At 53.2% G+C, this 27,915-nt stretch overlaps 17 protein-coding genes across 17 annotated transcripts; 7 read left to right on the top strand and 10 right to left on the bottom strand.

Annotated features, from left to right (window-relative positions):
* Positions 1-987: 987 nt before the first annotated feature.
* Positions 988-1,556, top strand: DACRYDRAFT_74397 (DDE-domain-containing protein; the record flags this gene model as incomplete). The annotated part of the gene is made up of 1 exon (XM_040776064.1): positions 988-1,556. The coding sequence occupies one exon, from the start codon at positions 988-990 to the stop codon at positions 1,402-1,404; it is 417 nt and encodes a 138-aa protein (XP_040632130.1). The 3' UTR covers positions 1,405-1,556.
* Positions 1,557-2,539: 983 nt separating this feature from the next.
* Positions 2,540-3,298, top strand: DACRYDRAFT_19810 (uncharacterized protein). Its single transcript, XM_040771664.1, has one exon. The coding sequence runs from the start codon at positions 2,740-2,742 to the stop codon at positions 3,265-3,267; it is 528 nt and encodes a 175-aa protein (XP_040632129.1). The 5' UTR covers positions 2,540-2,739; the 3' UTR covers positions 3,268-3,298.
* A 759-nt stretch (positions 3,299-4,057) lies between these two features.
* Positions 4,058-4,961, top strand: DACRYDRAFT_19809 (pali-domain-containing protein). Its single transcript, XM_040771663.1, has 2 exons — positions 4,058-4,202; positions 4,253-4,961. Exons 1-2 carry the CDS (start codon positions 4,140-4,142, stop codon positions 4,769-4,771), a joined length of 582 nt encoding a protein of 193 aa, XP_040632128.1. The 5' UTR covers positions 4,058-4,139; the 3' UTR covers positions 4,772-4,961.
* Positions 4,962-5,424: 463 nt separating this feature from the next.
* Positions 5,425-6,158, top strand: DACRYDRAFT_19808 (uncharacterized protein). The gene is made up of 2 exons (XM_040771662.1): positions 5,425-5,976; positions 6,030-6,158. The coding sequence occupies exon 1, from the start codon at positions 5,460-5,462 to the stop codon at positions 5,847-5,849; it is 390 nt and encodes a 129-aa protein (XP_040632127.1). The 5' UTR covers positions 5,425-5,459; the 3' UTR covers positions 5,850-5,976; positions 6,030-6,158.
* Positions 6,159-6,269: 111 nt separating this feature from the next.
* DACRYDRAFT_103728 (uncharacterized protein) lies at positions 6,270-7,049 on the bottom strand (the record flags this gene model as incomplete). The annotated part of the gene is made up of 4 exons (XM_040767808.1): positions 6,270-6,334; positions 6,381-6,713; positions 6,761-6,861; positions 6,931-7,049. 4 exons carry the CDS (start codon positions 7,047-7,049, stop codon positions 6,270-6,272), a joined length of 618 nt encoding a protein of 205 aa, XP_040632126.1.
* A 630-nt stretch (positions 7,050-7,679) lies between these two features.
* Positions 7,680-8,566, bottom strand: DACRYDRAFT_19807 (mitochondrial inner membrane protein). Its single transcript, XM_040771661.1, has 5 exons — positions 8,443-8,566; positions 8,314-8,388; positions 8,048-8,265; positions 7,874-7,991; positions 7,680-7,818 (listed from the first exon to the last, which is right to left on the bottom strand). Exons 1-5 carry the CDS (start codon positions 8,531-8,533, stop codon positions 7,781-7,783), a joined length of 540 nt encoding a protein of 179 aa, XP_040632125.1. The 5' UTR covers positions 8,534-8,566; the 3' UTR covers positions 7,680-7,780.
* Positions 8,567-8,895: 329 nt separating this feature from the next.
* DACRYDRAFT_19806 (fructose-bisphosphate aldolase) lies at positions 8,896-10,575 on the top strand. The gene is made up of 7 exons (XM_040771660.1): positions 8,896-8,996; positions 9,054-9,131; positions 9,184-9,230; positions 9,284-9,492; positions 9,542-9,959; positions 10,010-10,211; positions 10,270-10,575. The coding sequence occupies exons 1-7, from the start codon at positions 8,973-8,975 to the stop codon at positions 10,366-10,368; spliced, it is 1,077 nt and encodes a 358-aa protein (XP_040632124.1). The 5' UTR covers positions 8,896-8,972; the 3' UTR covers positions 10,369-10,575.
* A 257-nt stretch (positions 10,576-10,832) lies between these two features.
* Positions 10,833-11,790, bottom strand: DACRYDRAFT_103725 (uncharacterized protein; the record flags this gene model as incomplete). The annotated part of the gene is made up of 5 exons (XM_040767807.1): positions 10,833-10,848; positions 10,895-11,148; positions 11,198-11,239; positions 11,287-11,362; positions 11,411-11,790. 5 exons carry the CDS (start codon positions 11,788-11,790, stop codon positions 10,833-10,835), a joined length of 768 nt encoding a protein of 255 aa, XP_040632123.1.
* Positions 11,791-12,314: 524 nt separating this feature from the next.
* On the bottom strand, positions 12,315-13,193 carry DACRYDRAFT_103724 (TPR repeat-containing protein-like protein; the record flags this gene model as incomplete). Its single annotated transcript, XM_040767806.1, has 3 exons — positions 12,315-12,907; positions 12,966-13,066; positions 13,126-13,193. 3 exons carry the CDS (start codon positions 13,191-13,193, stop codon positions 12,315-12,317), a joined length of 762 nt encoding a protein of 253 aa, XP_040632122.1.
* A 171-nt stretch (positions 13,194-13,364) lies between these two features.
* Positions 13,365-14,496, bottom strand: DACRYDRAFT_92635 (NADP-binding protein). Its single transcript, XM_040777094.1, has 5 exons — positions 14,274-14,496; positions 14,027-14,222; positions 13,874-13,976; positions 13,697-13,844; positions 13,365-13,628 (listed from the first exon to the last, which is right to left on the bottom strand). Exons 1-5 carry the CDS (start codon positions 14,485-14,487, stop codon positions 13,423-13,425), a joined length of 867 nt encoding a protein of 288 aa, XP_040632121.1. The 5' UTR covers positions 14,488-14,496; the 3' UTR covers positions 13,365-13,422.
* A 542-nt stretch (positions 14,497-15,038) lies between these two features.
* DACRYDRAFT_19804 (uncharacterized protein) lies at positions 15,039-15,508 on the top strand. Its single transcript, XM_040771659.1, has one exon. It carries the CDS (start codon positions 15,098-15,100, stop codon positions 15,311-15,313), a length of 216 nt encoding a protein of 71 aa, XP_040632120.1. The 5' UTR covers positions 15,039-15,097; the 3' UTR covers positions 15,314-15,508.
* A 99-nt stretch (positions 15,509-15,607) lies between these two features.
* Positions 15,608-16,495, top strand: DACRYDRAFT_113402 (uncharacterized protein; the record flags this gene model as incomplete). Its single annotated transcript, XM_040769624.1, has 3 exons — positions 15,608-15,707; positions 15,755-15,855; positions 15,900-16,495. Coding segments are annotated over exons 1-3 (699 nt in total). The 5' UTR covers positions 15,608-15,705.
* Positions 16,496-16,748: 253 nt separating this feature from the next.
* On the bottom strand, positions 16,749-20,182 carry DACRYDRAFT_19802 (cytochrome P450; the record flags this gene model as incomplete). The annotated part of the gene is given in 6 exon segments (XM_040771658.1): positions 16,749-16,935; positions 16,955-16,984; positions 17,039-19,373; positions 19,432-19,788; positions 19,836-19,950; positions 20,054-20,182. 6 exon segments carry the CDS (start codon positions 20,180-20,182, stop codon positions 16,749-16,751), a joined length of 3,153 nt encoding a protein of 1,050 aa, XP_040632118.1.
* Positions 20,183-20,694: 512 nt separating this feature from the next.
* On the bottom strand, positions 20,695-21,612 carry DACRYDRAFT_74382 (uncharacterized protein; the record flags this gene model as incomplete). Its single annotated transcript, XM_040776063.1, has 3 exons — positions 20,695-21,251; positions 21,317-21,463; positions 21,518-21,612. The coding sequence occupies 3 exons, from the start codon at positions 21,610-21,612 to the stop codon at positions 20,705-20,707; spliced, it is 789 nt and encodes a 262-aa protein (XP_040632117.1). The 3' UTR covers positions 20,695-20,704.
* Positions 21,613-21,775: 163 nt separating this feature from the next.
* Positions 21,776-22,674, bottom strand: DACRYDRAFT_113399 (uncharacterized protein). Its single transcript, XM_040769623.1, has 3 exons — positions 22,622-22,674; positions 22,463-22,569; positions 21,776-22,412 (listed from the first exon to the last, which is right to left on the bottom strand). Coding segments are annotated over exons 1-3 (699 nt in total). The 5' UTR covers positions 22,624-22,674; the 3' UTR covers positions 21,776-21,822.
* Positions 22,675-24,978: 2,304 nt separating this feature from the next.
* DACRYDRAFT_103718 (uncharacterized protein) lies at positions 24,979-25,869 on the bottom strand (the record flags this gene model as incomplete). The annotated part of the gene is made up of 4 exons (XM_040767805.1): positions 24,979-25,332; positions 25,432-25,568; positions 25,624-25,730; positions 25,784-25,869. 4 exons carry the CDS (start codon positions 25,867-25,869, stop codon positions 24,979-24,981), a joined length of 684 nt encoding a protein of 227 aa, XP_040632115.1.
* Positions 25,870-26,578: 709 nt separating this feature from the next.
* DACRYDRAFT_103717 (uncharacterized protein) lies at positions 26,579-27,469 on the bottom strand (the record flags this gene model as incomplete). Its single annotated transcript, XM_040767804.1, has 4 exons — positions 26,579-26,728; positions 26,791-27,176; positions 27,229-27,329; positions 27,384-27,469. 4 exons carry the CDS (start codon positions 27,467-27,469, stop codon positions 26,579-26,581), a joined length of 723 nt encoding a protein of 240 aa, XP_040632114.1.
* Between the last annotated feature and the right edge of the window lie 446 nt (positions 27,470-27,915).

Genomic DNA, 27,915 nt, shown 5'->3' with positions numbered 1-27,915 from the left:
TAGAACATCTTGCTTACTCAGCCTAGTCAGGTGATCAGGTCATATGAGGTCATGCACAGCCATGCACAGCAGGTCACCTGACCATCCAATCCTTCCAGCAGGTTCCAGCACATGCCAAGGTATACCAGCTACTTCCATGTCATAAAGGCTTAGTCATGTCTCTTGACCAAGCAATGAGCTGGTGCCCTGACAGGGACTACCAGAGCAGAAGCAAATGTGGTCCAAATGTGGTCCAAATGCATGCTGTAGAACTGCAGTTGTACCTGACGTGTTGCATACCAGTGATCTTGCATTCCTCCCAAACTTGCATGGGTTCTGGGCATGACAGACCTCATCATTATGTGGTCACTTAGGGGATATGAATATGCCCATGATTTGACATATGCATTGCCAAGTGGGAGCATGTTTCATAACTGAATGCGAGATTGGGGGGAATTTTCTGGCAGCCAGAGGGTGGTCTGTGCACTCCTAATCTGTCTTTTTGCACCATCAAACTGTGGTCTATGCAACCAATAACAGCACACCCCAGCCTTGTGATATGAAAATCATCATCTGTGACAGAAAATGCCCCCCACTTGAACCACACACACTCACCAACATTTGACTCTTGCACAAAAGCTTGCGATACTCGACCACATTAAGGCACATCCCACCCTCTCTCAGAGCGAGGTTGCTTCCCACTTCTGCCAGCATGGGTTCATGTCAATCACCCAGTCCTCAGTATCCCACATCCTGAAGGATTCCGCCAATCTCCACCAGCTTGCCCTGGTCACCGGAAATCTTCAGTACAAGCGACCATGGAATGTTGAGTTTCCTAAGGTTGAACTTGCACTAGAGTGCTGGGTTACCCAGGCACTGGCAAAGAAGATTGCACTCTCTGGTGAGATTATCCAAATCAAAGCACGCAAGTTTGCTCGGATAAATGGAATCAAGCCCGAGGACTTTCTGTCACTCTCGAATGGCTGGCTTGATTCCTTCAAGGCACGGATGGGTCTGCGCGAGTTTCATTGGCATGGTGAAGCTGGATCAGTGCCTCAAGCAAGTGTCGAAGCAGCCCGAACTCGTATCCGAAAGATCACCGATCAGTATGAGTTGCAGAATATTTTCAACATGGACGAGGCAGGCCTCTTTGGCAAGATGCCACCAGACCGAGGCCTTGCCAACTCACCCATGTCCGGACTGAAGGCTGAGAAGACTCGCCTCACCTATCCCTTCACCACAAATGCCAATGGCACAGAGCGGATGCCACCATACATCCTTGGTCATGCCCAAATGCCTCGATGCCTTCAGAACTGCTCCGGTACCCAGCTTGGTTTTGATTATCACTGGAACCAGAAGGCTTGGATGACCAGCGAGCTGTTCAACGAGTACCTGAAAGACATCAATGACTGGGCAAAAGAGTGAGACCGGCACATCCTCCTCCTTGTTGACAACGCAACATCACACCGAGTCTATGACCGCTCACTGGTCACCCATGTTCGTGTCGAGTTTCTTGAGCCCCATCACATCCTTCCTCTCATGCTAGACGCCCCAATCCATCCCCTCCCTCTCCGACCCCTCACCTCACATTACCCCCCAATTCAAATGGCCTTGGTTGTTGACAGAGCCCATGCGAGATCTCGGGTATGACTGTACATCCAATCTCTATTGGTGACATCCACCCCAGCCCGTCTGCTGCTGCTCATCGTGAGCAACTCGGGGTTGGTAGACTTATACCCCGGCTCTATATTATCCTTCTGGGCAGCCTCAGCATGGTGGTTACGCATCTGGATACATACCTGCCCTGGGGAGGTTCTGTTTGGCCACCCACTGCTGACTCATTACCTCTGAGTCAGCACCTGGTGATGTAGTCAGCGCCAAGTACTCGCTGACTTGTCTGGGACCCTAGCTAGCCTTGGCAACTCCTCGGCAGTCCCTCGTCGTCTTCCTACATCTGCTACTGGCATTCTGCATATTGCCAAACAGCACCTAGCCGGCTACACCTTACTACACCATTTCCCTTATCACAAAGCGTGGGGCATCGGATGGACGGGTATGAGCTGGGCGCAAGACTGGGAGCGCCTGACTCTAACGCACAGGGAGCGGGAGTTTGAGAAGTGCTTCGTTCTCCGCCATAGAGGGGCTGTCATGCGCGTAGGGTTTAGTGTGGAGGATAAGGAGAAGTTTGTGGGTGCTGTTGAGGGAGCGTGCCCCGGGTTGATGGGCAGGAAGATGGAGGAGGGGGAGGTGCTGGAGGCGAGTGGTGCCCGTGCGGAGGTCGTGGATTGACTGCGCGCTGTGAAGGGAATGCTGTATCATTGTTAACTGTATCGTTCTTGCATCACCATTCTGTTATTTACCTGTTCGGTTGTAGAGAAGCTTTGAAGCATCCATGTTCCGTTCACTGAAGCATTGCCCTGTGCTGGGTGCCCCGCGCTGCGCAATGAGACGCATGAACATAACGATAACGACTGTATCATTCTCGCATCGCCTTACCATTATTTCCCCGACACCTTGGTAGCAAAACACCAACTTTGACTTTCCTTTTCGTATCGTTCTGTCAATATGCAAGGAAAGCGGTGCACTGCGCACTCTTCCCAGAAAAGTCAATTTCGCGTACAAGGCGTATTTTGCTCTCTTTCCACGACGCGCTCCATGTCCCTAATACGAAAGTACATAACCCCTGCTAGCAACCAGAATATCACCGCATCCAGTCTCGACAGCCACGCCGCAGCGTAACCAACAGCCACAGCCACGATCATGTTCCAGCGCTTGACCAAGACTTCCGAGGACGTCGTCCTCTCCGACCACGCCTCCTCCACAGCGATAGGGACGGAGTCGGTCTCACAGCTCTCCACATCCACTGCCGTGTCCAAGCGGGGGATGCGCTACCAACGCGCACCCTCCTCCACCGGAGTGGTCTACACGTCCGGGTACGCGGACCAATTCGTCTGCCTCTCCGTGCCCGAAGGCACACTGGTGGTGTACAACTTCCTGCTCCCTATGTGCTCGGTCACGATCCCGCTCTCGGAGATCATCTCCCTCGTTCCGGCCTCGACGGTGAGCAGCATGGGCATCGAGCCCTGCGGACTGTCCAGCTGCTCAGGCATAGGCTGGGCAAGGGACTGGAGACGCGCGCTCTGGAGCAAACGCAGAAGGGAGGCGATCGAGGCCGGGTCGGTCGTCAAGTGGAAAGGCGGATGGTGCAGGGTCGGGTTTAGCACTGTGGAGCCTGTGGCGTTCGCAAGGATCATGAGAGAGGCCGGGGTGTTTAACAGCGAGGAGTAACAGACAGGCTCATGATGAGAGATCGTTCATGAAGTTTCTTTCTTTTTTCTGCTGATGTAAGAAAATGTTGAACGGATCCGATTAGTACTTACGTTATATGATTCTTTCTTCGCTTCCGAGTTCGGTAAAAAGTCCGGTGGTAAGCCCAAGATTCAACAAGCCCCATTCAACCGTGTTCATGTTCATGTTCGTCCTCGGACCCGACACCGCACCCAGTCCGGGATTCCTCTGCAACTTCTCCTGCAAGAAGCGAAGACACCCGGATCGCAATTCGCCAGTAGTGCGCAGTAGAGTTCGCCCAGCCCAAGCCTCAATCAGGGCGGTCCTCTCTCTCAGGGCGTGGGAATGCACTGCCGCTCCATGAGGTTCCAGCATGTCTCTGTTTGATCTTGGCGCCCCTTTTCATACTTCCCAGTCTGGGAAGTATGACGCTCTTGCTCCTCAGTTCTGTGGATCTGAATTGATAGAGATTCTCTGTGTCAGTAGACAATACAGCAGCTGGGAGTAAGAGCACAAGCAAGAAAAGGGAAAAACGTCAGTAACGTCAGTCTTCTTCTGCGAACACGCGGTCCTCGCACACTAAGTCCCTGAGACCCCAAAAGCGGTGACGTGCTGCGCCCGAAAAGAGTGACGGAAGCAGGTTAACAAGACCCCCGGGAGCGCCCCAACTGATGGATGATGTCATGTGCCGCACTTGTTCCGCTCTGATGAAAGCAGGCAAAGAACTGCGGCCAGACAGTTTAAAGGCAGTAACATGGAGTGTGGTCATCTTCACCGTCCCCTGCTCTTCAACGCCCCTAGTTCGTAGCTCGAGACGACGACGAGTATAATCTCTAATCCACTAATCCAAATCTACTCCAAGTTAATCCACAATGGCCTCTCCTGCCCTTCCCGGTCTCTTCTTTTGCTTCGCGGCAATGGTCTTGCTTATTTTTGTGCGTTTCTCCCATAAACATTCTTACATCATAACTTAATTTCTCTACAGGCCTCGATCTCCGTCCCGGTATGGAGTAAAGTCACATTCCTCAACGCCTCCTGGGCAGGGGCAGAAGTAGACTTCGGCTGTTGGGGGTACACCGGTAGCCCACGCCAACTCGGGTACTACTGGCCCAATGCTCTACCAGGAATAACCAACACTCGACTTTCCCAAACCGTATTCCACAACCTCACCTACGTTCTCGTTCTCCACCCTATCGGTGCCGGACTCGCCGCGCTCGCAGTCCTCTTCGGCCTCTGTGGCGCCGCCTACTCCCGCGCAGGAACAATATTTATGTCCATCGCTTCCTCCCTCGCGGGGCTCGTCACGCTCGTAGCGATGATCGTCGACCTCGTCCTGTTCGGTATTGCCATGGACGAGATACGCAACCATGGCGGTGCGGCCCAGTACGGGATCGCGAACTGGTTCACGGTCGCGGCGTTTGCGTCCCTCCTCCTGGGCTTCTGCACTGGCTCCTGCGGCATCTTTGGACGGTACCGTGAGCGCAGGTTTGCGGCGAAGGTTTAAGCGCACGATGGATGATGGATGATGGACGATGAATGGACCACGACCTCCCTTTTGTTTTATTTCATCTGACGACCTCAGACTTTATGATTTGGTGCACGACGTGTAGGGGGACATTCCGAGAAGCGTGGACGGATAATGTAGTGAAAGCAGAATCCTCTGTTATTGTTACCTGTGTTAATCATAATATCCCAAAAAAATTGAAATGCACTGCTTGGCATCGAAGAAAAGAAAACAGTGTACTTGCTGCGCGTTGTCCCCTGAAAAGGGAATTCCTCCCATCGCGGGCGCTTCGTGCTCCGTCCGTGTCGCCCCGCCCTCTCACCCGCCATCCTCGGCGAATCAAAGCTATTAAGGAGTTTATAAGTCAGAATCAAACAGTATGTAACCTTCTACCATCAAACACATCCTCATCATGGACTATCTCCCTTCACCCGAAATATGGACACGCACAGAAACAGATCCCATCCTCCCCCCACCCGAGCTCTTCTCCCCTTCTCCAACCGCCTTCTCCTGGCAAGCCCTCCTCGAACCCGCGTATCAAACGAATGAGCTCCCTCCACCTGAGACGTGGGCGCGGGACGACTTAGAACGCCCGGTACTGCCGGAACCGGAGATGTTCACCCTGGTTATGGAGGGGTTTGCTTGGTCTCCGAGGGAGGAGATCAGGACCGCTCATGTGCCTGAGAGCATGCCGGTGGTTTCCCAGCACGAAATTGCGCATGACTCTAAGTACACACACGGGCACGATGAGTCCAAACCCAAGTCTAAACCCAAACCCAAGTCCAAGCCCACACACACACCCAAGCCCCCCAAGAACTCCAATCCTCTCCCATCCGGCGCCGTCGACTACACGCAAGGCTACTCCGACCGGTTCGTCACGCTCTCCCTCCCCGCTCGCACACTTACGATCCACCACTACATGTTTCCCTTCTTCTCGCCCACTCTGGCGCTAGACGACATCCTCCACCTCCAGCGGGTGTCCTCCGCGCTCGGGCAGAGCTGGGTCGTCAGATCCAAGTGGGGGCTCTTGAGAGTGGGGTTTAGCACCGTTGATCCGAGGGGTTCGAGGCGGCAATGAGGGGGGCAGGGGTAGAGGTGGAATGAGGAGTGAGGAGGACGAGGAGGGTCGATGTATGCGCACTGTTGACGGGTGCGCTTGATGTATGCGCGCTAAGTCTTGTGTATGCTCACTGGGGTCGATGTATGTTCACTTCATGTACTGTATCATTTATTGAGTAATCGTATTGGGTTATAGGATGACGGAAGAGTGCAGTTCTCCGCACATCGTCATGCCCATCAATTCCACAGGGGATATAAGCAAACAACCTCGACGACAAGCTGTCCACGCACTGCGCGTACCGTCCGAAGGACCACGCGTAGCACCCCCGACCTGAACACCAACCACCCCATACCCACGACCCCCAGCGCCCCGCTCGCCCAACAAGCCCAGCCAAGAATCATTGCCCTCCTCATCTCCCGTCGCATCACCTTCGTATCATTACTCCTCGGGAAGGGTATCTCCGGCACCGGCACGCCCAAGAACGTGCACAACGGTTCCCAGCCCTGGCTGACGTTGTACAACAGCAACTGGTTCCCGGCACCAGCGCACGGATGTACGCCTCGTGCCTTGTATAATTCTCGATCCCCACACGCCGACCCCGGCCGTACAGCAGGTCCCACCGTTCTTCAAGCATGGTCCGTACCAGCTGGTTCCAGACGCCTAAGTACCGAATAGGATACACGCTCCACCTATACAGGGGGAAGCTCATCGGCGGAACCGTGGCCATCATTGAGGTCCACCATTGCTCGGGAGTGTCGCGCAGGGTGAGGATGGCTTTGGCCTTGGGGAAAGTGGACAGGAGCTCGGGGACGAGGCTGCATAGAGGTGCGCCGACTATGGATCTGTAACCTCGCATCAAGGCGCGGTAGTCGGTTGGTTCGCCTGTGAGAGGTTAGGTTCATGTGTATCGGAAGACGGGAGGAGCTCACCTTTCAGCGCTTTGGTAAACGCTACGCTCCGCTCCGGATAGAAGAAGTGCACGGCACCATGATGACAAGGCCCAAAGCCAAGGATAGTGAGCGCCGTGTGCCTGTACACCCCCCCAAACACAACCGCAAACCAATCAATCCATGCACAGAGGGAAAAGGAAAGCACGCACAGGGAGACGGTACCCGTACGCGACAGACCGGCGCCGATGATTTCCAGTTCTTGGACGTCGGGGGAAGGGGTGCAGTCGGCGAGCAGGACCTTACTGAAGGGCCAGGCTAGCCAGGACATCGTCGTCGAGGATGGAGATGGGGATGGGGGGAACGGGCTTGAGGGACAAAGGCTAATAATTGAATGTGAGGCATGAGGTCGTGCAGTCCATGCTGTGAGAGCCTAAGTGGCCATCTGCTCCTCGCCGATGGTGGGGTGATGTAAGCCCGGAGGGTGACAGGGCCGTCGTAGAACGAATAGCATAGTTGAGCAGAGCATTGACCTCGATGCAAACGATTAATATCATTGTCCAATGTCACTCGATGCGTGTTGGTCGTCAGAGACAGAGAGTGGAAGACGTCCTTGTTCCAATACGTGGGAACGTCTTCTGTTGCGTTCTTACAGCAGACGATGAGGACCGATCACCTCGGAGTTCACCCTCGTCGTTTATCCGTTCTGCCAGCTGGCGAACGTGCTCTCTTTGCTCTCGTCAGAGCTACTGCGCGCTCTCAACATGCTTGGATAAAAGGAGGGTAATGAGCACAAGCCTGGGAGAACTCGCTGCTTTCTCACAGGCCATTCCCGAGTCTCCGGGAACGGATTGCCTGTGGTGCAACGGTAGTACGTTGCGAGGGAGGTCGGAACGGGGAGCCCCGACGCCGTTCAGCACAAACATGGGCACGCCAGAGTGGATCCGTATTTCTCCTCATTGTTTGGCAGACATAATACAGAGAGCGAGGGAATACGAGTGCCAGTTGCAGAACTGCAGCATACACGTAGGATACAACCTACCCGTCGCCACGGAGGCGTGCTCATGCATGCCAGAGGCGCTTGATAAATTCTGTCAGGCCTGCAAAGAGCGCGAGAGCGTGAGAGTATGTTCGATTATGGAAGAGGGAACGCACCGATATCGTTCGTGTTGAATTGGTAGAGACCGACAAGGGCGCCGGCTGTCATCCCCCGGACGAGCCACTTCATCAGAGGACCAATGAGAGGGAATTTGCGCGGGTGGAGATAGTCCGTCTGCATGAGCGAATGAGGTGAGCTTGATATTCGTAAGTGTGCAGGAGAACACACACCAGCGATGCGTCAAACCCGATATGGCTGTGGACGATGATAGACACAGCGAGGAGGCCGTCCAGGATCGGGTGCGCTGTTCCGCTCACTACGAAGGTCGCCCCGGTCAAGGGGATGAGCGCTGCGCAGAGGAGGCGCTCGAACGACCAGTGGTAGGAGCCATGCGAGCGCGAGGGGTGAGGATAGGGAACAGCGTCGTTTACCGTGCCACGGATGATGGCTGCGCGGGTGTTAGCTCAGAGGGGACAGGAGAAGGAGAGTGACACACGTCCACCGGGCTTGTAGGTGAATGCACCTGCCTCTGCCTGCTTGGGTTGCGTCGACTGTGTGTAGGAGGGGCGGGCTATACAACAGCATTAGATGTCGACTGTTCGTTGTTGTTTGGATGTGAACTTACCAGTGTTGAAACGAGCGGCGAGGACGATGCTCCTCGCTGCACGGACGTTCCTTGCAGCGGCAGCAGCACGGGGGGTGATGAGCGCCTGCATCTTTTGTCGTCTGCGTAGAAGGGAAGGAGGACGACGAGGACAGCAGGACAGACGACGAGGACGAACGCGGAGTAGTTTTGTCCCGGTGAGGGAGAATCAGGCGCGCTGTGATTGGTCAAGAATACCTCCGCCCCCGCTCACAGTCTGCCTCCGCGTGGCTCTCGGGGCAGGTCGGGAATCCTTCAGGGCGTCAGGCACGTTCGCGTTGTTGTTCGGTGGGAAAAACGGTCAGCCTGCGATGATTTCCTTTTTTGGCCGTACATGGTGTGTTCGGACCCGCGGTGAATTCACGGTCCGCTATACATGTAATTCAATCTCCGCTACGTCAGTCACCTTTCAGTGGAGAGCGAGTGCATATATTCACCCTCATCACCCTCCATCCAGCTTGCTCACTGTCCTCTCTTTCATACCACCACCACTTATAGTCCTCAGCATCAAAATGGGTGTCCTTGATGTTGTCCCCGTGAGTAAACAGCGAGCGAGCACGAAGGAGAGACCCTGATGTCGCCTTCGTGGACAGGCGGGTGTCCTCACTGGAGATAACGTCCGCAAGCTGTTCGAGTGGGCAAAGAAGGAGAAGTTTGCTATCCCTGCCATCGTATGTCCCTATATTGCCCATGTATAACTGGTAGCTTACCGCATATGCCCAGAACTGCACCTCCTCTTCCACCGTGAACGCCGTGCTCGAGGCCGCTCGGTGCGCACGGCGAACCTTCCCGTCATCTGATACAGACTAATCCTGCTCTCCAGCGACATCAAGTCCCCCATTATCATCCAGGTCTCCCAGGGTGGTGCAGCATATTTTGCCGGCAAGGGACTCGACAACAAGAACCAGAACGCGTCTATCGTTGGTGCTATCGCGGCTGCTCACCATGTCCGCCTCGTGGCCAAGGCATACGGCGTCCCTGTCGTTATGCACACCGACCACTGCGCTAAGAAGCTCCTTCCTTGGTTCGATGGTATGTGGACATTGTGGTCTGGGTGTAGAGAAGCTGACCGCAACATCAGGTATGCTTGAGGAGGACGAGCGGTGGATGAAGTCACACGGTGAACCCCTCTTCTCTTCTCACATGCTCGACCTTTCCGAAGAGTCCAAGGAGGAGAACATTGCACTGTGCGCCAAGTACTTCGAGCGTATGGCCAAGATGGGTCAGTGGCTCGAGATGGAGATCGGGATCACTGGTGGTGAGGAGGACGGCGTGAACAACGAGGATGTCGATAACGCCAGCCTATACACCCAGCCTGAGGACGTCTTCGATGTCTACAAGACCCTCAGCAAGATTTCCCCCAACTTCTCCATCGCTGCTGCCTTCGGTAACGTCCATGGTGTCTACAAGCCGGGCAATGTCAAGCTCCACCCAGAACTCCTGCAGAAGCATCAGCTGTATGCTGAGGAGCAGCTCAACGTCAAGGGCACAAAGCCTCTGTGCGCCTTTTGCTTTTGTTAGCACAATGCTCCTCTAACTTCCTCCCCAGTTTCCTTGTCTTCCATGGTGGCTCCGGTTCAACTAAGGAAGAGATCGAGACGGCTGTCAGGAACGGTGTGGTTAAGATGAACGTCGATACGGACACGCAGTACGCCTACCTTGTCGGCATGCGCGATTTCTTCCAGAAGAAGGCTGGCTACCTCCAGACCCAGGTCGGCAACCCCGAGGGCGCGGACAAGCCTAACAAGAAGGTGCGTCTACCTGTTGCCATTTGCCTTCCCTCAATGTGTTTTTTGACATTGAATGCAGTACTACGATCCTCGTGTCTGGGTCCGTGAGGGCGAGAAGACGATGTCTGACCGTGTCAAGGAAGCGTGCCGCGATCTCGGCAACGTCGACCGTCTCTAAATCATCTCCGAACTTCTCTTCTGCCCTCACCCCATGCTGACCGCTCCAACACCCGGGTTGACAGGGCAATCTGCCGGACCGTTCCCTTCTGAATGGGTTGTACCTGAATGAATGTGCGTTCAGGTAAGTCATGGACGGGATCCATGTGAATCGAATAGCAAAAAATAAGTAATGTCAATCCGAATGAGAAATCATCTGTATGCTGTAGATTGTCTGTTCCAGTGTGGCATCCGTGTTGTGTCGGTCGATGAATGTGCGCTGGCTTCACTTGGTATGCTGCCTTGCCACACAAAACACCTGAGAACAACACATATCACACCGTACAGATTCCCAACGTATTGTCACATGCATATGTGGACACCAATCAAATGTTTCATTTCAAAAAAAAAGTAACTGTTTCACACGAGTAGTGTGAAGACAACGCAAATCCATGCAGAGAAAAGATGCAAGCGCTAGTTGGTCGCTTAGGTCTCGGGTGCCCTGGCACATGTTAGCACGTCAAATGGAAGCTCATCTCTCTGCTTACAGGACATCGTAGTTCATCTGCAGTATCGTAAGGTTCTGACCAAGGTTCGTCACTTCCACCGTGTGCTCCTCGTAGTTATCTAGGAACTGCTTGAGATATAGCACCACCGTATCGTCGTATCCTGGCCGGTAGGTCGACAATATCTTAGAAGGTTGGCCGTCGATTGTGACCTGTAAACTGCCGCTCTGTGGCCCAACAGTGCCGATAATCTGGGTTTGGACACCTTTGAAGGTGTAAGAAAGGGTAGACCCAGGCTGTGAACGGGATAAGTCCCTCAAATAAAGAACGCCTAATAATACGTACTAAATAGGTCTGAAATTGAGTGAAGTTCGCAAGGTAGTATGGCTGAGATCCGGTTTAGTACAATGATAGTATGTGGAAGGCATGCGCACCGAGTAGACCACCTTCTCTTCCCACAGCCCAGTAGTGCGAATATCATTCTTGGTAAGCGTTACAGTGTCATCGATGCTTCACTGTGGTTAGTCATGTGCTTCACAGATAGACGGGTCAGCATACAGGTCATTAGGCCCCTGGGTCTCAGACAGTATAACACCTTCGAATGCCATAGACTGTCCTGGTTGACAAGCGACATCGAGCTCCACATGATACTGCCCCACGGGAAGGTCGAACGACTGGTGGAAGGTATGATTCTGGAACACGCCATTGATCGAGATCGTATATCCGCACCCAGGTTCGCCAGGTGCGATGAGCCCTACCTCGTTGCCATAGAAATCGAACTGGACTGAAGCGACAGGAGTCTCCGTGCTGTAGTAAAAGACCGGCAGGGTGGCGTTTGGGTAGACCGTTACCCAGGACGATGAGGGGTCGAGCCCAGGAGGCGGGTAGTAGGTGAAGAGCGGAGAGTCGGCAAGGACAAGCGCATCATAGATTCCCATGTTGAATGAAGCTGAGACTCGAGGGAAGATACTCCAATGAGTGATAGAGCACTCTCTTTATATGCCAGATGCAGAAAGAGGATTGACAGTCCGAATAGCATGCTGAATGACATCACGAGCTTGCGGGGGAATGACTGGTGCATCTCGGCAAAACGCGAAAACAGTCGCAAGGTAATCCGATCAGCACGGATCCGGGCTGACCGCATCGATAACAATGAGGTAAATGCCCAGATTGGCACTGTCAATATCTCCTAAAAGAGTAGAGAGACGCCGAGTAATTATACGTTGCGGAAAGAAGTATCGTCTCGGTACGGCACATATGAGCCAGAAATACCACAGTATGCGCACATACAAACGCTCAAGTCGAAGGTGATGAAGACATTATGGTAAGGAATGTAAAACTCGGAGCAGATCAAGCAGCATTAATGTCAAATCAGAGGGAAAAGGAAAAGGAAGGCCATGGCCCTGCGCCGTCTTTATGACCAATCATCACGTGTTCTCCAGGTTTACTGGTAGGCTTCTTTTCACAATTCTCCCACAAACCTTCTCACGTCCAACATTCGCCACCATCCTCCTCTGATCGATTGCCTAATGAGCAACGCGATCAGTCCGAGCTCCAGAGTCCAAGCCGCCGCCCCAACAGCGCGAATTGTCCACATAATCCTGATCATGTCCTTCGTCTCGTTCGTCCTCGGGAACGGGCCCTCGGGAACGGGCACGCCCAGGAACTCGCATAACGGCGCCCATCCCTCCTTGACATTGTACACGAGCATCCTCTCCTTCGCAACGAGGGCGATCATGCGCGCATTATGTTTCTCATACCCTTGGGCGTCGTGGGACCCATACGTCCTTCGACGGAAAGCGCGCACTTCTCGCCCAAGCCGCCAGGCAATAAAGAATTGCGGGATGCTAAACACCAGCAGCCCGCTCAAGGGGGAATCGAATCTTGCTATCGTGCTCTGGAAAGACGCCCACCACGCTTCGGCGCTGTCGCGGACTGTCAGCACGACTTTGGCATTGGGGTAGGCAGCCATCAGTTCGGGCACGAAGTCGGACGTCGGGTCGTCGACTGTTGCTCCCCAGGCACGCATGAGGCTCCGCCAGTCTGTGGGTTTGCCTGTTTGAATAAAGTAAGTTAGAAGAAGGGCAGTGGTTGGGGGACAATGTGGGGGTACCGTGATATGCGCGGATGAAGCCTAGACACCTGGCCGTATCCTTTACCACTTCTGTCATATGATTGCACGGACCAAAGCCGAGTTGTGCTAGGGCGATCTTTCTGTCGCCAACATTCAGCCCTAGTTTGGTAGGCTCCATGTCCCTTAGAAAGAGACTCACAACGAGCTTGTGCCGGTCCGACCAAAGCCGGCTCCGATGACTGCTATCTCCGGCTCCTTGGAGGACATAGTTGTTGACATGTTCCAAATTCGGAACTAGTAACTAGTGGAATAATCAAAGATGTAGACGAGACGTGAGGTGAGCAGAAACTATTAATGTACCAGGAAAAATTACTCCGATCGGAGATCAAGTCGCCGAGTTGTCTTACGGAATCCAAATTTTGCCTTCGCATCCGTTTCATTCAATTTAGAGACTCAGGAACGGTAGTAACCGGTCTACACACTTAACCTCTGTCACTTAGCCCATATAACTACCACCATTCGGATGTAACGTCTGCCCACTGAGGTAACCACTATCCGGACTGGCGAAAAACACGAAGCATGTCGCGCACTCTATAGGCTGTCCAGGTCGCTGCATCGGCACGTTCTTCCCGAACGATTTCTGGGAAGATTCGGACATCGTCGCGGGGATAAGGGGCGTCCATATCGGGCCTGGGCAGACAACTGCGCCTCCCATTAGTACAAAAATGACAGATGGCGAGCAGAGGAGATGGGAATAGACGAGGGCGTACCGTTCACTCTAACTCCCTTTTCTCCCACAAGCTGGTTACTCAGCGCCCTAGCAAAAGCGACAACAGCCCCTTTGGAACTCGTATAATCCACCAGCTCCGGATGTCCCACAAAGGGATTTATACTCGCGTTGAAGACTATCGTGCTTCCCTCTTTCAGGTACGGGAGGGCGGCTTGACGAGGTAGAAGGAGTGGATGTTCGTGTCGAAAACGTGGTGCCACTGGGCGGAGGAGAGGTCGACGATCGACTTGACGGCGTTTTGGGTGCCGTGGTTTAGAATCCTGCGTGTCATTAGATGGTACTTCTTGGCATGACAATATAGTTGACGCACAGAGAGTCCAGCGCCCCGAATGCTTGTATATGCTGCTCAATCGCCTTCTTGCAGTTCTCTTCCTTGGTAAGGTCGATCGGCAACAGCTGCACCTTCCGCTTTCCACCAGTGCACTCTTTGATCTTCTGCACCGTATCATGCGCGTCCTTCTCCTCTTCCGGAAGGTGTACGATGCTCACATCTGCCCCTTCAAGCGCTACGATATCCATCAGTGCCTCTTCCAACAACATACAACTAACCCACTCACCGAACAGGATAGCGACAGATCTTCCAATCCCCAAGTCACCCCCACTGATAAATGCTTTCTTCCCCTCCAGTTTCCCAGCAGGCTTATAGAGCGAGCCGTCGTGCAGCTCGCGGTCGTGTGGTTCGGGGTCGAGCTTGTGCTGCTTGCCTGGTACAGCGTTCTGAGGCTGGAAGTCGGGAACGAACCCAGGTTTGTATTGTTCGGAAGGGGCCATGGTTGGATTACTGGAGTTGGAGAGGTTCAGCTGACAGCAGTTGGGACAAGGCTAGGTGTATGCGCTCATGGTGTGGTCTTATAGCCCGTCACCCCGCAGGTTGGTGCACCAACGCTTCCAGGTCTTTCATTTCGCGCCGCTCAACGATGACATACGCCATGTGACGTCACTGGGTGACCATTCGAGAACGATAGCCAGAAGAGCCAGAGAAGAGTGTGAGACACAGAGCATGGAGCTCACAGAGAACCATCCTCATCCTCCAATTGGTCCCGATCACTCTTTGCTTCTCTTCCATCATCCAGAGCTTGATCCTCGAGCATTATAAACCGACATTGAACGTCCATTAGAGCGGCATAGTCCAGGTATATAATATCACATTACTCAAACACCTGTATATATGCTCGGGATCAGGCGAAGCAGATCGCGCCATTCCCCACGCATCTCACCAATTCGATTCCTCGAGCAAACGACATATAAGGTGTTTGGGATTCATTCGTCCTTTCAAACCTTCTCCGAGATAACCGTCTTGTTGTCTGCTTTCTAGTGTACTTCTCATTTCTAGCGCAGTGCTGTCATCAAGAGACGACGTGGTACTCTTATGCCATGGGAAATGACAGCCCTCGCTGCATATCCTCACCGAGCGGGCTTATTTTCATGTCACCCTTCCCACTCTCCTGGTCGTTCTGTCCATTCATATGTCGTTACAGTCAATGATGCCTCTATGTGCGGTCTCTTGTTGTCTGTGATTTTCTCACAGGACTCCATCCTCACATCGGGTGTGGCCGATCAAGGCGATGGAACTGACTCAGAACTGGCGGGGGACTGAGCGCTTACGCCCATTTTTGGAATTCAAGCATGAAACAGACTCGCCGGCTGGTCACAACGTGAACATATTTTTGCTCACATGCGGTGCGATCGAAGTGATCAACCCTGGGTGGCAACTCTATTCTTGGCCTCATGGACATTCAATATGATCGGTGCATGCAAGGCGCACATGGGGGAAGGAACAGTGACGTTTCCCCTGCATAGCATCCCAAGACACCTCGTCAACCACTAGGAAATAAAAGGCCTGCCGCTTCATGCTCGTGCTCTTCAACCCCATCAGCATCAGTTTACAACCATGGCACCATTCAACAACACCTTAGTCAAGCACAACGCCAAAGCATCCGACGACGATGTCGAACTCCAAGTCATCGGAGCTGAACCGGGACATCATCCATGTCAGTCGCATGCGTCTCAAACATGTTTAGCGCTGACCAATTTGTAGGCAAGCAGCACTGTCCATCCTCGGCTTTGCGCCATGTCATCATATGGCATCCCTGTTCGAGACACCCGCCCGGAGTGTAGCCTTCCTCGATGCTCTGAACGGTGCGCCTGGAACCACGTTGTGAAGCCCTGTTAATCCTTCGCAGGCAAAGCCACAGACTTCCGAGCGCTGATGGCCGGTTTCCGCGCAACAGTCGACAACCCCGGGTGCGATCTCGTCCCCGAGCTGATGGCCGCTTTCCCCAAAGCCAAGGTCGTTCTCGGTTTGCGCGATTCCCCCGAAGTCTGGTGGAAGTCGTGCAGCGAGACGGTCTACTGCATGTCATACACTTCCTACCAGGCTCTTGTCTACCCGATCCCTTTCCTCGGCCTCCAGTCCCGCGTCGTCACTGCCATCCTAGAGAACAAGTGGCTGGCACGCTACGGCGTGCTGAGCGGGCCGGAGGTCTACACCCGGCACCGCGCATTCATCCGCGACATCGTCCCCCCCGACCAGCTGCTCGAGTTCAACGTCAAGGAGGGCTGGGAACCGCTGTGCAAGTTCCTGGGCGTGCCCGTGCCGGACGTGCCGTTCCCCCATACGAACGACTCGGCCGAGGTGAACGCTAATATTCGCATGGCTAAGCTTATGGGAGTCGCTGCGTGGACGGGGATCTTGGCGGTGCTAGGAGGAGCGTTTTACTGGGGCGTAAGGGAGGAAGTGTGGAAGACTACGTTCGGTTTCCTTCGCAAGCTTATCTAGACGCGTCCGTCGTTTCTCAATCTCATTGAAGTCCGTGGCTCATTTCGGTATTGGACAAGTTCATCCTCGTTTCCAAGTCTCGCACCAAACCGTCGGCATCTTCATTCCTCACGGTCCATTCACGCAACGTGAGCACATCCTGACAGTACCCTTAGTCACCATCAACCTTACTTTTATCTCAACATATCTTGATAACCGGGTCTCACAAGTCAGATTTCGTAAGCGTCATTTCGACGATCAGTTACTCATATAGCTACACCATCAGGTATATATTGCATTCAGCCATACACGTCCGTCCAATACCGCTCGATCGCAATCTTCTCGAACATGACTTCGCTCTCCTCAAGACTATGTGGCCCGGATTCGGCGATGATCTTGACGCATGTGTTCCGCACACCGGTGGACATAGCTGCCATACCACAGGTATAGAATCGGGCCCCCTGATCAAAGAGCAGGGACCGGACGATCTTACGATCTTTCCATACGCGGCTACGAGAGGGTATGAGTAAACGGACGGACTGCATGCACAAGGACTGTACTCACTCCTGCACATACTTGCAGCCTCCTGAAAGCTCCGGATGTCGAGAGAAAGCCGGCCTTAGCTCGACTGCCCCAAGTTCGCTCCAGGCAGCAAGTTCCTCCTTATACAGATACTCTTCGGCCGGATCTCTGCAGCCGAAGAACAGGAGCGCTTTGCCCACCTCCCTTCCGGCCTCGAGCTGCTCCACACGATCCTGCAGGAACCCGCGCATGGGAGCCAATCCGGATCCAGCACAGAACATCACGATAGGCTTGGTGACGTCCGCCGGTAGGTGGAAGTTGACTGCACTCTGCCGGATGGCCAGGGAGACCGGGTCACCGGGCTTAAGATGTGCAAGATAGTTGCTCGCCACGCCGACGAACTCGCCTTTTCCAGAAAGAGCCGGGCCAGTAATGACAGAGAATGTTAGGGCGCAGTTGCTCGGGTTGAACAGCGGGGAAGAGGAAACCGAGTAACGGCGTATACGCATAGAGGGCAAGAGCTTGATAAACTGGCCTAGAGGAACCTTGATGCTGGGGTATTGCTCAAGCAAGTCGAGCACTGCCATGCGCTTCTCAAAAATCTCGGTTTTCGCGTTGGCTACAAGCGCGTTGAGTGCCTGTCGCTCGGGGCCCTCATTGGGCGCATAGCGCATGACATCGTCCAGATTCCTCTGTGTCATGGGTTGCCCGAGTTCGACATACCCAGAGAAGATGTCTTGCAGGCTAATAGGCTCGTCTGTGGGAAGGGTTGTCGGCCCGTGGCTCTTGATCGCGATCTTCGTCTCGCCGAGCATGTTGAAGTGCGTGAGGACGCGGTGTACAGATTCAGGTGGGTTGAGAGGAAGAATGGTCAGGTAGTCACCAGGGCGGTATTCCATTCCCTGAGGAAGTTGGAACTCTATGTGTCTTTTGACTGGCTGTCCAGGGGCAGTGAGAATATGATTCTCAACGCAACATCCTTCCGTTAGATCAGGTTGGCGAAGGAGGATGTTTCTCGTTGTGCCAGTGACAGTAACGACCGGGTCATCTTTCATCACCCCTTCGAGGTTGCAATGGGGAGGGGCAGTAGTATCAAACGCTTTGCCAAGTGCTGGCCAAAGTGTCTTCTCCCAAGAATCGAACGAACTGAACAGTTCGTCTCCACCAGCATCACCCTCTCCCCGGCGAACCAGCCGTTCAGCACCGAGCACCTCCAATCGAGAGTCGACGAGCTTCGGGATGCGGAAGAACGTGCGCGCCCAATCACGGTTGCCTGCACCGAATACGGCATACTGGACTCCTTCGAGTGGCTTCTCTGCAGGAACCATATCAGTGATCCCTTGGACGAAATGTACAGCATTCTCGGGAGGCTGGCCCTCGCGGCTCGAGGTGATGATCACCACTGGTCCATCGCGTGGCAACTTCGTCACATCCTCGACGCTGTCCATGGCCCCCATCTTGGGGTTGAAGCCGTACGATGCTGCGTCAGAAGCGACTTGTTGAGCAAAGCCCTCGCATGTGCCGCTGTCGCTTCCGAAAAGAACAAGCAAAGGTGTGCCCTTCCCCTCCCCTGCATGTCCATTCTGTATGGATGGAGCTTCACGCACGCCCGGTGCGAGCTGGGATGGCTGCATGCCAGGAATAGCGAGAATCTTCTTCCCTTCCCGAGGGATCAAATGTATCTTGAAGTCCTTCGGCTTGACGGTGAGGGTCTGCTTGAGGTGCAGATGGTAACTGGGATCGTCCAGTCGGATGTCGAAGCGCTGGAAAAGGGTGGCTAACATCATGATCGCCTCCTGCCACGCCAGTGGCCGGCCGATGCAACCCCGTACGCCGTTGCCGAAAAGCTTCCAGCTATTTGGTGGAAGTGCTTCGAATTTACCGTCAAGCATGCGTTCCGGGCGGAAAGCTTCTGCATCATCACCCCATACGGTGGGGTCACGATGCAGGCCCGCAATATCGAGAACGCAATTCCATTCCGAACCCACCTCAAACTCGCCTCCGAGGACGTCGCGGTCGTTCACGCTGACAAGTCCAATCGCAGGTGCTGGTGGATTGAGGCGAAGGGCTTCGCGCAGGACAGCAGCGGCATACTTAAGCTTGGGAATATGATCCAGGGTAAGTGGCTGGTCACCGAGAACCCTGTCAATCTCATGTTGCAGTGTGGCGTACGTCGAGGGGTTGGACACCAGATAATAAAGTGAGAAAGACAGCGTGCCAGCGGTTGTCTCGTGTCCGGCGATGAGGAAGGTGATGAGCTGATAGCGGATGTTCGCGTCAGAGAGGCCCTGCCCAGTCTTAGGATCTTTGCCTTCCAGCATGAGGGAAAGAAGATCCTTTGAGCCGGCAAGAGGGTGAGTTTTGCGGTGAGCAATGACTGTTAGTCTACACATCAGTCCTACATGCAAGACCCACAGAGAAAGAAAGGTGCTCACGTTCATCGACAACATCCGTCATGAGCTTGATATCCTCCTCGTACTGTTGATTGGTTTGCCTCATGAAGGACTGCACCGCCTTGGGTCTTTGTTGCCTCAGCCCGCTTTCGAATAGGAACCTGGCCATTGATACAATGAAAGGTGGCAGATCCTTCTCGTAGAAGCTGTTAAACCGGTAGCTCATCGTGTACAGGGCGACTGTATCGAAAGCGAGACGGGTTAGATCCTCCGTCGGATCAAAGGCGACATCTGGTCCGAAGCGCTCCCACTTGAAGAGGATCTGGGAGTTGATGTCGAGCATTGCAGGGAACATGCTGAGGATCTTGGAAGGGCCAAAAGCGGGCATTAAGATACGATCTCGAGCACAGTCAGTGTGATGAACAACGAACTTGCGAAAAACTCACGGGCAATGCCCCAGTTTTCCTCCCCGTGGTATGCAGTGAATAGGCCGTCCCCCACTCCATTTCTGACGACTTCCAAGGGGCTCCCGTGCACCTGCTTGTGAAAGCCCCACGTGCCCTAAGAATGGGACTGTAGGGGGACAGGGTATCGGCTTGAAGCTCATCTTCAGGTATAGCAGTATGAGAATTTCAGATCGAGATCAAGTCGATGCTGGGGTTACTGGTGAGCTTTGGGTTTGCTCCTTCAAGTAGTGCTCGTTGAAGCGGTTATATCCCCTCAGTGTTGGCGATTGAGCCGACGGTCCGTGCACTTCAACTCGGCCATCCCGGGGAGGGTGCGCAGTGACCATGGATGAGTAAGCTGGTCAACGTGTCAATGCAGCATAACATGTTCCATGAATGCCAGGAAGAGTCTTGAACACGACATCCGCCGAAGGCAGAGAGTGGCAAGTGGTGAGGGATGATGAGGCTTGAAGTGGAAGGCAGGTTGTGGACGAACTGTTCATGGGTCGTTCCGGTTACTTCAGGACCAGTCCACTCCTTGACCCTGCCGTGTGAAAATCGACACAACCACTTCCGATGATAACAATCCCGTAAGCCGACGTTGGTAACCGTATAAAAAGTGACATTGGTGACGATTGCAGTGGATGTGAAAACAGCGCGGAATGTATTCCGTGAGAACTCTCCGGTTCAGTGACGCGGAAGCCAACGGCACAGGGGTCGGCCAGCGGGCGGGTTCCTTATCCAGGGCGACTGGGCTAAACTTGAATATGAACGAAGGTATATTTGTCATCGATACTCGTTATTGCTGAGATCATCTTCGTTACATAACCAATGCCGCCCCCCTAGCCTTGGAAGAAAACGAAATTTGCCTACAGCTCTCTCAAACGATCCATGACTTTTAATCCCTCAAACCACCCGCTCCTCCACAACATCCTCAAGACAAGATACACTGCGCCCAGCTCTAGTATCCAGCACCCAGCACCCATGATGCGCATCAGCAGGAACCGTTTGTGCATATCCTTCGTCTCGTTATTCCTCGGAAACGGCTTATTCGGTACCTGCACGCCCAAGAACGTACAAAGCGGCGCCCAACCTTCCTTGACATTGTACACCAGGAGCTTCTCCTTCGGCACCAGCGCCTTCATACGAGCGTTATGCGCTACATAGGAGTCCGGACCAATCGAGCCATACGTCTTCTTGAACCGATCGACGTTCCTGCCGACGCTCCAGAAGGCGAACATTGGCGGGACGGAGAATATCAACCAGCCGTTCCAAAGCGGGCTTATCCGCAAGATCGTGTCACAATACGACTTCCACCAGACTTCGGGTGAGTCGCGTACCGTGAGGATAACCTTTGCTTCGGGAAACGCAGCCATCAGTTCAGGAACGAAGTCGCAGTTCGGGTGGTCGACAGTGCTGCCCTACCCGGCCCCACCCGGCCATGAACACTCGCCAATCGGTCGGTTTGCCTATAGACCAACCATGCCTGAGTTAGATCGTGGACTGAAAATGAAAGAGCTTCCGAACCTCGGTGTGCGTCAATATATGCCCAGCACCGGCCCGTCCGCCCAGGAAGTTCTGCCATGTGATGACATGGACCAAAGCCTAGTATTTCGAGCGCTTCCTTCCTATACCAATATCGTGTCAGTCCATCTTTTGCTGCCCGAGTTGGAGACACATACACAGAACTCGTCCCAGTACGACCAAGGCCAGCACCGATCACCCTGAGCTTGGGCTGAGGACTGTGAGAAGCTGGAGTCACAGAAGCGGTCGACATGCTCGAGGGGACGGTTGGGAGCATGAGAGAAAAGGTGTCTTGCGTGTCCCTTTATGTGTTTTCGAGTCGGGAAGGTTATCATCAACATCGTTCTTTCTGATGGGCAGACGCGCTTCGGACCATGTGGTCCGAAGAACGGCGATGCACATGTAACCAACTTCCTGTTTCACTAGTGTTACACACCATGTTGACTTGATCCAGATGCACGTGCTACAAGCTGAGCGCCGTGCGCAAATTAAATAGGTCCCACAGCCGCCTCTTTATCACCTGGTGAATGACCCACCCAACCAACCCTAGCTCTGCAATCCAGAAAATAACACCCAACATTGTTCCAACCCTAAGAAGCCTCTTCATCTCGGCGGTGTCGTTCTTCCTCGGGAAAGGGACTGTAGGCACCGGAACGCCTAGAAATGCGCAGAGCGGTTCCCAGCCTTCCTTAACGTTATAGACGAGCAATTTCTCTCTCGGGATAAGTTCGACCATTCGGGCATTGTGCTTGGTGTAGCATTCCGGACCTAGAGATCCATAGTTCCTGCGGTACCAGTTACCAATATCTCTGCTGAGCCTCGCCATCTTCCAGGTGGGAGGGAGGGACCAGCACGCCATGCGCGTTTGCCAGCGGGGACCCCAATAGATAGTATCCTGCACCGATTTCCACCAGACATCTGCGCTGTCCCGTACAGTGAGGATGACGAGGGCGTCGGGGAAAGTGTCGATGAGCTCGAGGGCGAAGTCAGTGGTTGGATGGTCTACGGTGGAGCCGAAACCCGCCATTTGCCGCCTCCAGTGGACTCGCTTCCCTAAATCCTATGAATATCTTTGTCTCAAGATTAACAGGACACGAGCGCACCTGTCCGAGCCTGCAGGAAGGTATCTATATGTCTTCCATTAGAATCGGCGAATAGGGAAGCCATATGATGACATGGTCCAAATCCGAGAATCTCTAGGGCATCCTTCCTGTGTGATCATGTTTATCACCACTGTTAGGTCAGTCTACTGCATCACATACATGGATCTCGTCCCCGTCCGTCCTAAACCCACTCCGATAACACGCAACTGGGTTGGTGAAGAGTTTGGCTGGTTGCTTTGAGGTGGCATGGTGCAGTCTTGCAAATGCAAATGCATCGTCCGGACAGCCCACAGCTACGATGTTGCGTTTTGTTCGGTCTAATGACGTAATGCCGCCAGTACATTGTCGGCATCATCCTTGCCTGCATGATGATTGCGCAGTGAGTAGCAAATTAGAGGCTGAGGAGGATGTTTCTGAGAGTGATAAGGTTGCAGACCCTGGCCGCCCAGTACATCGCCCTGATCCTTTTCTTCTCGAAGCCCGGCGCGGGATGGCATTTTTATCTTCTTTTTTCTCAACACCGCTCAGGAGCAAAAAGAGATCCGAATGTCCGATATTGAGATTATCAACATCAGCCACACTAGCTCACACCTTGATTGATTTGCGCAGCACCGATACATCCCAAACTGTAAGGGATACGTAGATATCCCCATACTTACCATATACGGTAACACCGCCTCTAGGGCGATCGGATCGTCCGATGGACTTACACGTAGCGGGTGGCTGTAGGCCACCCTTTTCTCTTATCTTTCTTTAGTACACCCGTTGTATTACTACTACCAGCTAGTAATACATTCGTTTAGTGTACTATTGGGAGCGAAAGGGCATCGTAAGCCCTTTCACAAACCCTCCTCTTGATCGTTTGGTGTAAAATCAACCCCAACAAACTCAGCTCCAATGCCCAAAATCCCAGTCCTGTCAAGTGCATTATTCGAAAACGTGCCCTCAACTCCGCAGTGTCATTCATCCTCGGAAATGGTACTTTGGTTACTGGCACACCCAAGAATGTGCAGAGCGGCTCCCACCCTTGCTTGACGTTGAAGACGAGCAGCTTCTCCTTTGGGATGCTCTCCATCATCCTAGCGTTGTGCTTGATGTAGCTTTGCGGGCCTAAAGGACCGTAATTGCTGCGGTACCACTTGCTGATGCCCTTTGCGAGCTTGTGGAATCTCCATGTTCCTGGAACAGACCACGTCAGCATGCGCGTCTGCCAGCACATGCTCGAGTAGATAGTTGCGGTCATCGACTCCCACCACACTTCGGCGTTGTCACGGGTGGTAAGGACGGCAAGAGCATCGGGGAACGTTTTGATAAGCTCGAGGGCAAAGTCAGTGGTAGGGTGATCGACCGTCGATCCGAACCCTGCCATAGCTTGCTTCCAGTTGATTGGCTTTCCTGTGCAATGTTGAAACTTGACTTACTCTTCCAACCAAGTGACAGACATACCTGCAAATGCATCCACGAAAATATCCCTCCTTGTGTTGGTGGGGTCCTCAATGATGGAGACCATATGATGACATGGTCCGAATCCCAGGATCTCGAGTGCTTCTTTCCTACGTATGTGCTAGGTTCAGCAACTTGAGAGAAGGAGGGGAGGGAGCCATACATGGACCTCGTACCCGTTCGTCCTAATCCTACTCCAATAACCCGCAACTGCGTCGGCGTCGACCCAGCACCATTTGTGGAAGGCATGATCACGTAGAAAGCGGGGCAGCAACAAGGAGAGACGAAACAGAGGAATGGACTACAAGCAAGAGCCCACGGGAACGCAGACCACGTAGCGTTCTATTTCATGCACGGGCCGATCAGTAGGTGATCCTCCCGTTAGGGTATCAATAAAAGCAGAAGAAGCATGCGGAACTCGCAGGTAAGCCGCTTCATAAGCCTCCACCTATGTGAGGTTAATCCCTCCCTCATCTTGTATGCTCATCAGTTCAAGCAGATACATGACATCCACTCAGCATTTGCAAGAACGATCTCAGTAGTTTGAAGTAATGGAACAAAGGGAACACCACAGTATGACGAGGTTGGAGTCAACTCTAAACCCGCGATGACGCCATCCCGTTCCCCGATGATGACTTCAGGATTCAACCCTACGTTCGCATCCACGAGTCTTCCGATTTTCATGTTTCAATGACGGCTGTGTACAGGTGAGTACCTTGTGAGCAAATTGAGTGAGACGCATTAAAAGATGTTCAGAAGGGAAATTCGAGTAGTGTCACCAAGTCTCCTCCAGCTTCTACCGTTCGGCCTGCGGAGAACTGGTACTACACCAGCAACAGACTAAAGCAAAGAAAATTGTTCAGAATCTGGAACCAAAATATACAGAGTGAAGACAATACAGACATGCCGCTCCTTTATTTCCATATATGCCAGTTTCCCGGGCAATCTCCTCGGTTTTTAAACACCTGCCAGCCTGTCAGTCATTCCAACATTGTGTGTTGCATGCTTTGTCTAACAAAGTACAGAAAATATCGAATGTCTGATATCACGATGGCCGATATTCCAGCTTTGACTCACATGTTCATGAGCTGGCGCAGCACCGACACATCCCACAACCTCTTCCTTATGATTTGGTGCACCATCAGCCCTAACAAACCCAGCTCCAATATCCAATACCCGACTCCTGTCAAGCGCATCGTTCGTATGCGTGCCTGCAGCTCCGCAGTGTCGTTCATTCTCGGAAAGGGGACGGTCGGGACGGGCACGCCCAAGAATTCGCAGAGCGGCTTCCACCCTTGCTTGACGTTGAAGACAAGCAGCTTCTCCTTCGGGATGCTCTCGATCATCTTCGCATTATGCTTGACGTAGCTCTGGGGACCCATGGGTCCGTAGTTACTGCGGTACCAGTTACCAACTCCTTTGCCGATCTTGTGGAAGCCCCAGCGTGCCGGCACAGACCACGTCAGCATGCGCGATTGTCAGCGCATGCTCGAATAGATAGTTGCGGTCATCGATTTCCACCACACCTCAGCATCATCGCGCGTAGTGAGAATGACAAGAGCGTTGGGAAATGCGTCAATAAGCTCGAGCGCAAATTCGGTGGTAGGATGATCGACAGTAGAGCCGAACCCGTCCATGACTTGTTTCCAGTCGACAGATTTTCCTTTTCCAGTCTTAGAATATAGTGCACATTGTTCTCAACAAATACAAAATCGTACCTGCGTAAGCCTCAGCAAACATGTCCATTCGTTTGCCCGTGGGATCATCAATGAGCGAGACCATATGATGACATGGCCCAAAACCTAACATCTCGAGTGCTTCCTTCCTAGATATTACGGGCATCAGAGAATTTCAGGACCTTGGAGAGCTGTATCGTACATAGATCTCGTGCCCGTTCGCCCCAAACCCGCTCCAATGACCCGGAGGTGCGTGGGCGTCGTTTCAGTACCCTTCCACTGAGCCATGACCGTGGGATGAACAGAAACAAAAAGAGATCATGCATCTGAGGAGTCCATAAATTTCAAGACCTCGCGGGGATGTACCTGCCGCAGCCACGTAGGGCGCTATTTTTGCCAATCGGCCCCACAAGGGAAACTGCAGCCAGGCCGGTGAGGAGGTTGAACCGAACCCCATTAGGGTGACAAACAGCAACAAGAAAACAGCAGAACTTGCAAGCCTCCACGTAGGTGAGAATGGGGAACACCTTGCTGTTTCATAACAAAGCCAACCAAAGGTATCGCAGTAACCAGAAAACGGAAATGCTAACAGATCGAAGTAAAAGTAGAAGGTAAAGGTGAGAGGATGGTAAAGAGTCTGGAGTCCAGGTATGATCCCGTGATGACGTCATCTCCTTTTTCAATCGCGATGAGGTCTTTCAGCCTATGCTTGTACCTGAGAAGCGGATAAGAACTGAGGCTTCTCCGATAGTACTCGAAGAGGTCTCTGAAGGACCTGTCTCTCGGATGGGTGTCAAAATACGACTATTCTACACGGAGCCTCGGAGCCGCAAGGTGCCCGCTAATCGATGGGAAAGCGTCGTCCTCGAACATCGAGCGAGTACCGAGGGAGTGCCGAGGTCATACAGTCAAGCTGCACGCATCGTTTATAGCAAACAATAACATGCAGTTATCATATCAATACAAGGAGTCAAAATCCAGACGTCATTTTGCCCGTTTATCTCCAGGATGGGAACATACCTCGCCAGGTGAACGCTTCCCAGAGCCTTCGTTTGACTATCTGCCAAACAATTAAGCCAACTAGGCCTAGTTCGATCGTCCAGGTGGTGATGCCAATGAGCTGCACTGTGCGGATTATCTTCTTGAACTGGGCAGATTCGTTCACTCGCGGGAAGGGGACGGTCGGCACGGGCACGTCGAGGAACTTACAAACGGCTCCCACCCCTCTTTGACATTGTATACAAGCAGCTTCTCCTTCGGTATGATCTCGAGCATTTTCGCGTTATGTTTGACATATATCACGGGGCCAAGCTCGCCGTATGTCTTCAACCACCCCAAGCGTACTTCGCGTGGTACGCGCATGAAGTTGAACAGGCTTGGGCTGAAGAATAGCGCGAGATACCGGGTCGTTGGTATCATTGACTTGAGCACCGTATCTTGTACGCTCCTCCACCATACCTCAGGGCTGTCGCGTACAGTGAGGATGATCTTAGCTTCGGGGAAGGCGGACATGAGCTGAGGCACAAAGTCACATCCCGGGTTGTCAAGGATAGAAACGTAACCTGCTAGGAGGGTCTTAAAGTCGACGGAATTGCCTAAGATATTGGTCAGAGAGCTATTCGATAGAATGATGGCGCATACACGCACCATGATATGCATCAACTAAGGTCTGAACCATGGCCGGCTTGCCCGGTATAACAGACATATGGTGGCAGGGCCCAAATCCAAGCATCTCCAGTGCCTGCTTGCTGCCTTACAGTGAGCATCTCCGTCACTAATCTCTCTGAGATGTAGAGACGAACAGCGAAGTTGTCCCCGTCCTCCCAAGACCAGCACCGATGACCCTGATGGTCGGATTCGCTGTGACAGTCGTCTGACTGTCGGACATGGTGAATGGGGCGAATGGCAAGCGCAGAACCAGCGTTGTTAAGACTTTGTCGCGTGGAGGGCTTTTAACTAGCAGGTATTCCCAGCCTCGGCGTTGTAGTGGCCGACAAGACACGCGTCACTGGCATGCATTGTACCCAGTCGCGGCACGGGAGTACTATGTCGTCCCTTGATCGCAGCACTTGCCAGCAAGTAGGATGCAATGGGAAAAGCGAGTGACCGGCCAATAGTTCGAGAGAATGGGTTGACAGGACGGCGTAATCGTTGAAAGCAGGCTAAATGCATGCGCTCCCTGAGCGAGACCAACTTGACCCACAGACGCGTGCTGCAATACGGCCGATACCCAATAGATGATGTTTTCGTCGGCATCGCGGTCAATGTTGATCGTGACCTCTTTTGTAGCACTGTGTAATGACGGCACAGTGGAGCGAGCAGAAGAGATTCTTC

Source organism: Dacryopinax primogenitus (genome assembly GCF_000292625.1).
Source record: "Dacryopinax primogenitus strain DJM-731 SS1 chromosome Unknown DACRYscaffold_2, whole genome shotgun sequence".
Lineage (NCBI taxonomy): Eukaryota > Fungi > Basidiomycota > Dacrymycetes > Dacrymycetales > Dacrymycetaceae > Dacryopinax > Dacryopinax primogenitus.
This window is presented reverse-complemented; position numbering and strand designations above follow the sequence as displayed.

Bases quoted from the DNA above. Each gene is read 5' to 3' on its own strand.
- DACRYDRAFT_19807 (XM_040771661.1), bottom strand. From the start codon at position 8,533: ATGCAGGCGCTCATCACCCCCCGTGCTGCTGCCGCTGCAAGGAACGTC. The intron at 8,266-8,313 runs GTGTGTCACTCT...ACACCCGCGCAG, and splicing joins CACCTACAAGCCCGGTGGAC to CCATCATCCGTGGCACGGTA. The intron at 7,992-8,047 runs GTGTGTGTTCTC...TCGCTCATGCAG, and splicing joins TCGGGTTTGACGCATCGCTG to ACGGACTATCTCCACCCGCG.
- DACRYDRAFT_19809 (XM_040771663.1), top strand. From the start codon at position 4,140: ATGGCCTCTCCTGCCCTTCCCGGTCTCTTCTTTTGCTTCGCGGCAATG. The intron at 4,203-4,252 runs GTGCGTTTCTCC...ATTTCTCTACAG, and splicing joins CAATGGTCTTGCTTATTTTT to GCCTCGATCTCCGTCCCGGT.
- DACRYDRAFT_113399 (XM_040769623.1), bottom strand. The intron at 22,413-22,462 runs GTGCGCTCGTGT...CATAGGATTTAG, and splicing joins CTTCCTGCAGGCTCGGACAG to GGAAGCGAGTCCACTGGAGG.
- DACRYDRAFT_19804 (XM_040771659.1), top strand. From the start codon at position 15,098: ATGACAGCCCTCGCTGCATATCCTCACCGAGCGGGCTTATTTTCATGT.
- DACRYDRAFT_19808 (XM_040771662.1), top strand. From the start codon at position 5,460: ATGCCGGTGGTTTCCCAGCACGAAATTGCGCATGACTCTAAGTACACA.
- DACRYDRAFT_92635 (XM_040777094.1), bottom strand. From the start codon at position 14,487: ATGGCCCCTTCCGAACAATACAAACCTGGGTTCGTTCCCGACTTCCAG. The intron at 13,845-13,873 runs GTCAAGCCGCCC...TACCTGAAAGAG, and splicing joins ACATCCACTCCTTCTACCTC to GGAAGCACGATAGTCTTCAA. The intron at 13,629-13,696 runs GTACGCCCTCGT...TGGGAGGCGCAG, and splicing joins AAAGGGAGTTAGAGTGAACG to TTGTCTGCCCAGGCCCGATA.
- DACRYDRAFT_19806 (XM_040771660.1), top strand. From the start codon at position 8,973: ATGGGTGTCCTTGATGTTGTCCCC. The intron at 9,231-9,283 runs GTGCGCACGGCG...CCTGCTCTCCAG, and splicing joins GCCGTGCTCGAGGCCGCTCG to CGACATCAAGTCCCCCATTA. The intron at 10,212-10,269 runs GTGCGTCTACCT...CATTGAATGCAG, and splicing joins CGGACAAGCCTAACAAGAAG to TACTACGATCCTCGTGTCTG.
- DACRYDRAFT_19810 (XM_040771664.1), top strand. From the start codon at position 2,740: ATGTTCCAGCGCTTGACCAAGACTTCCGAGGACGTCGTCCTCTCCGAC.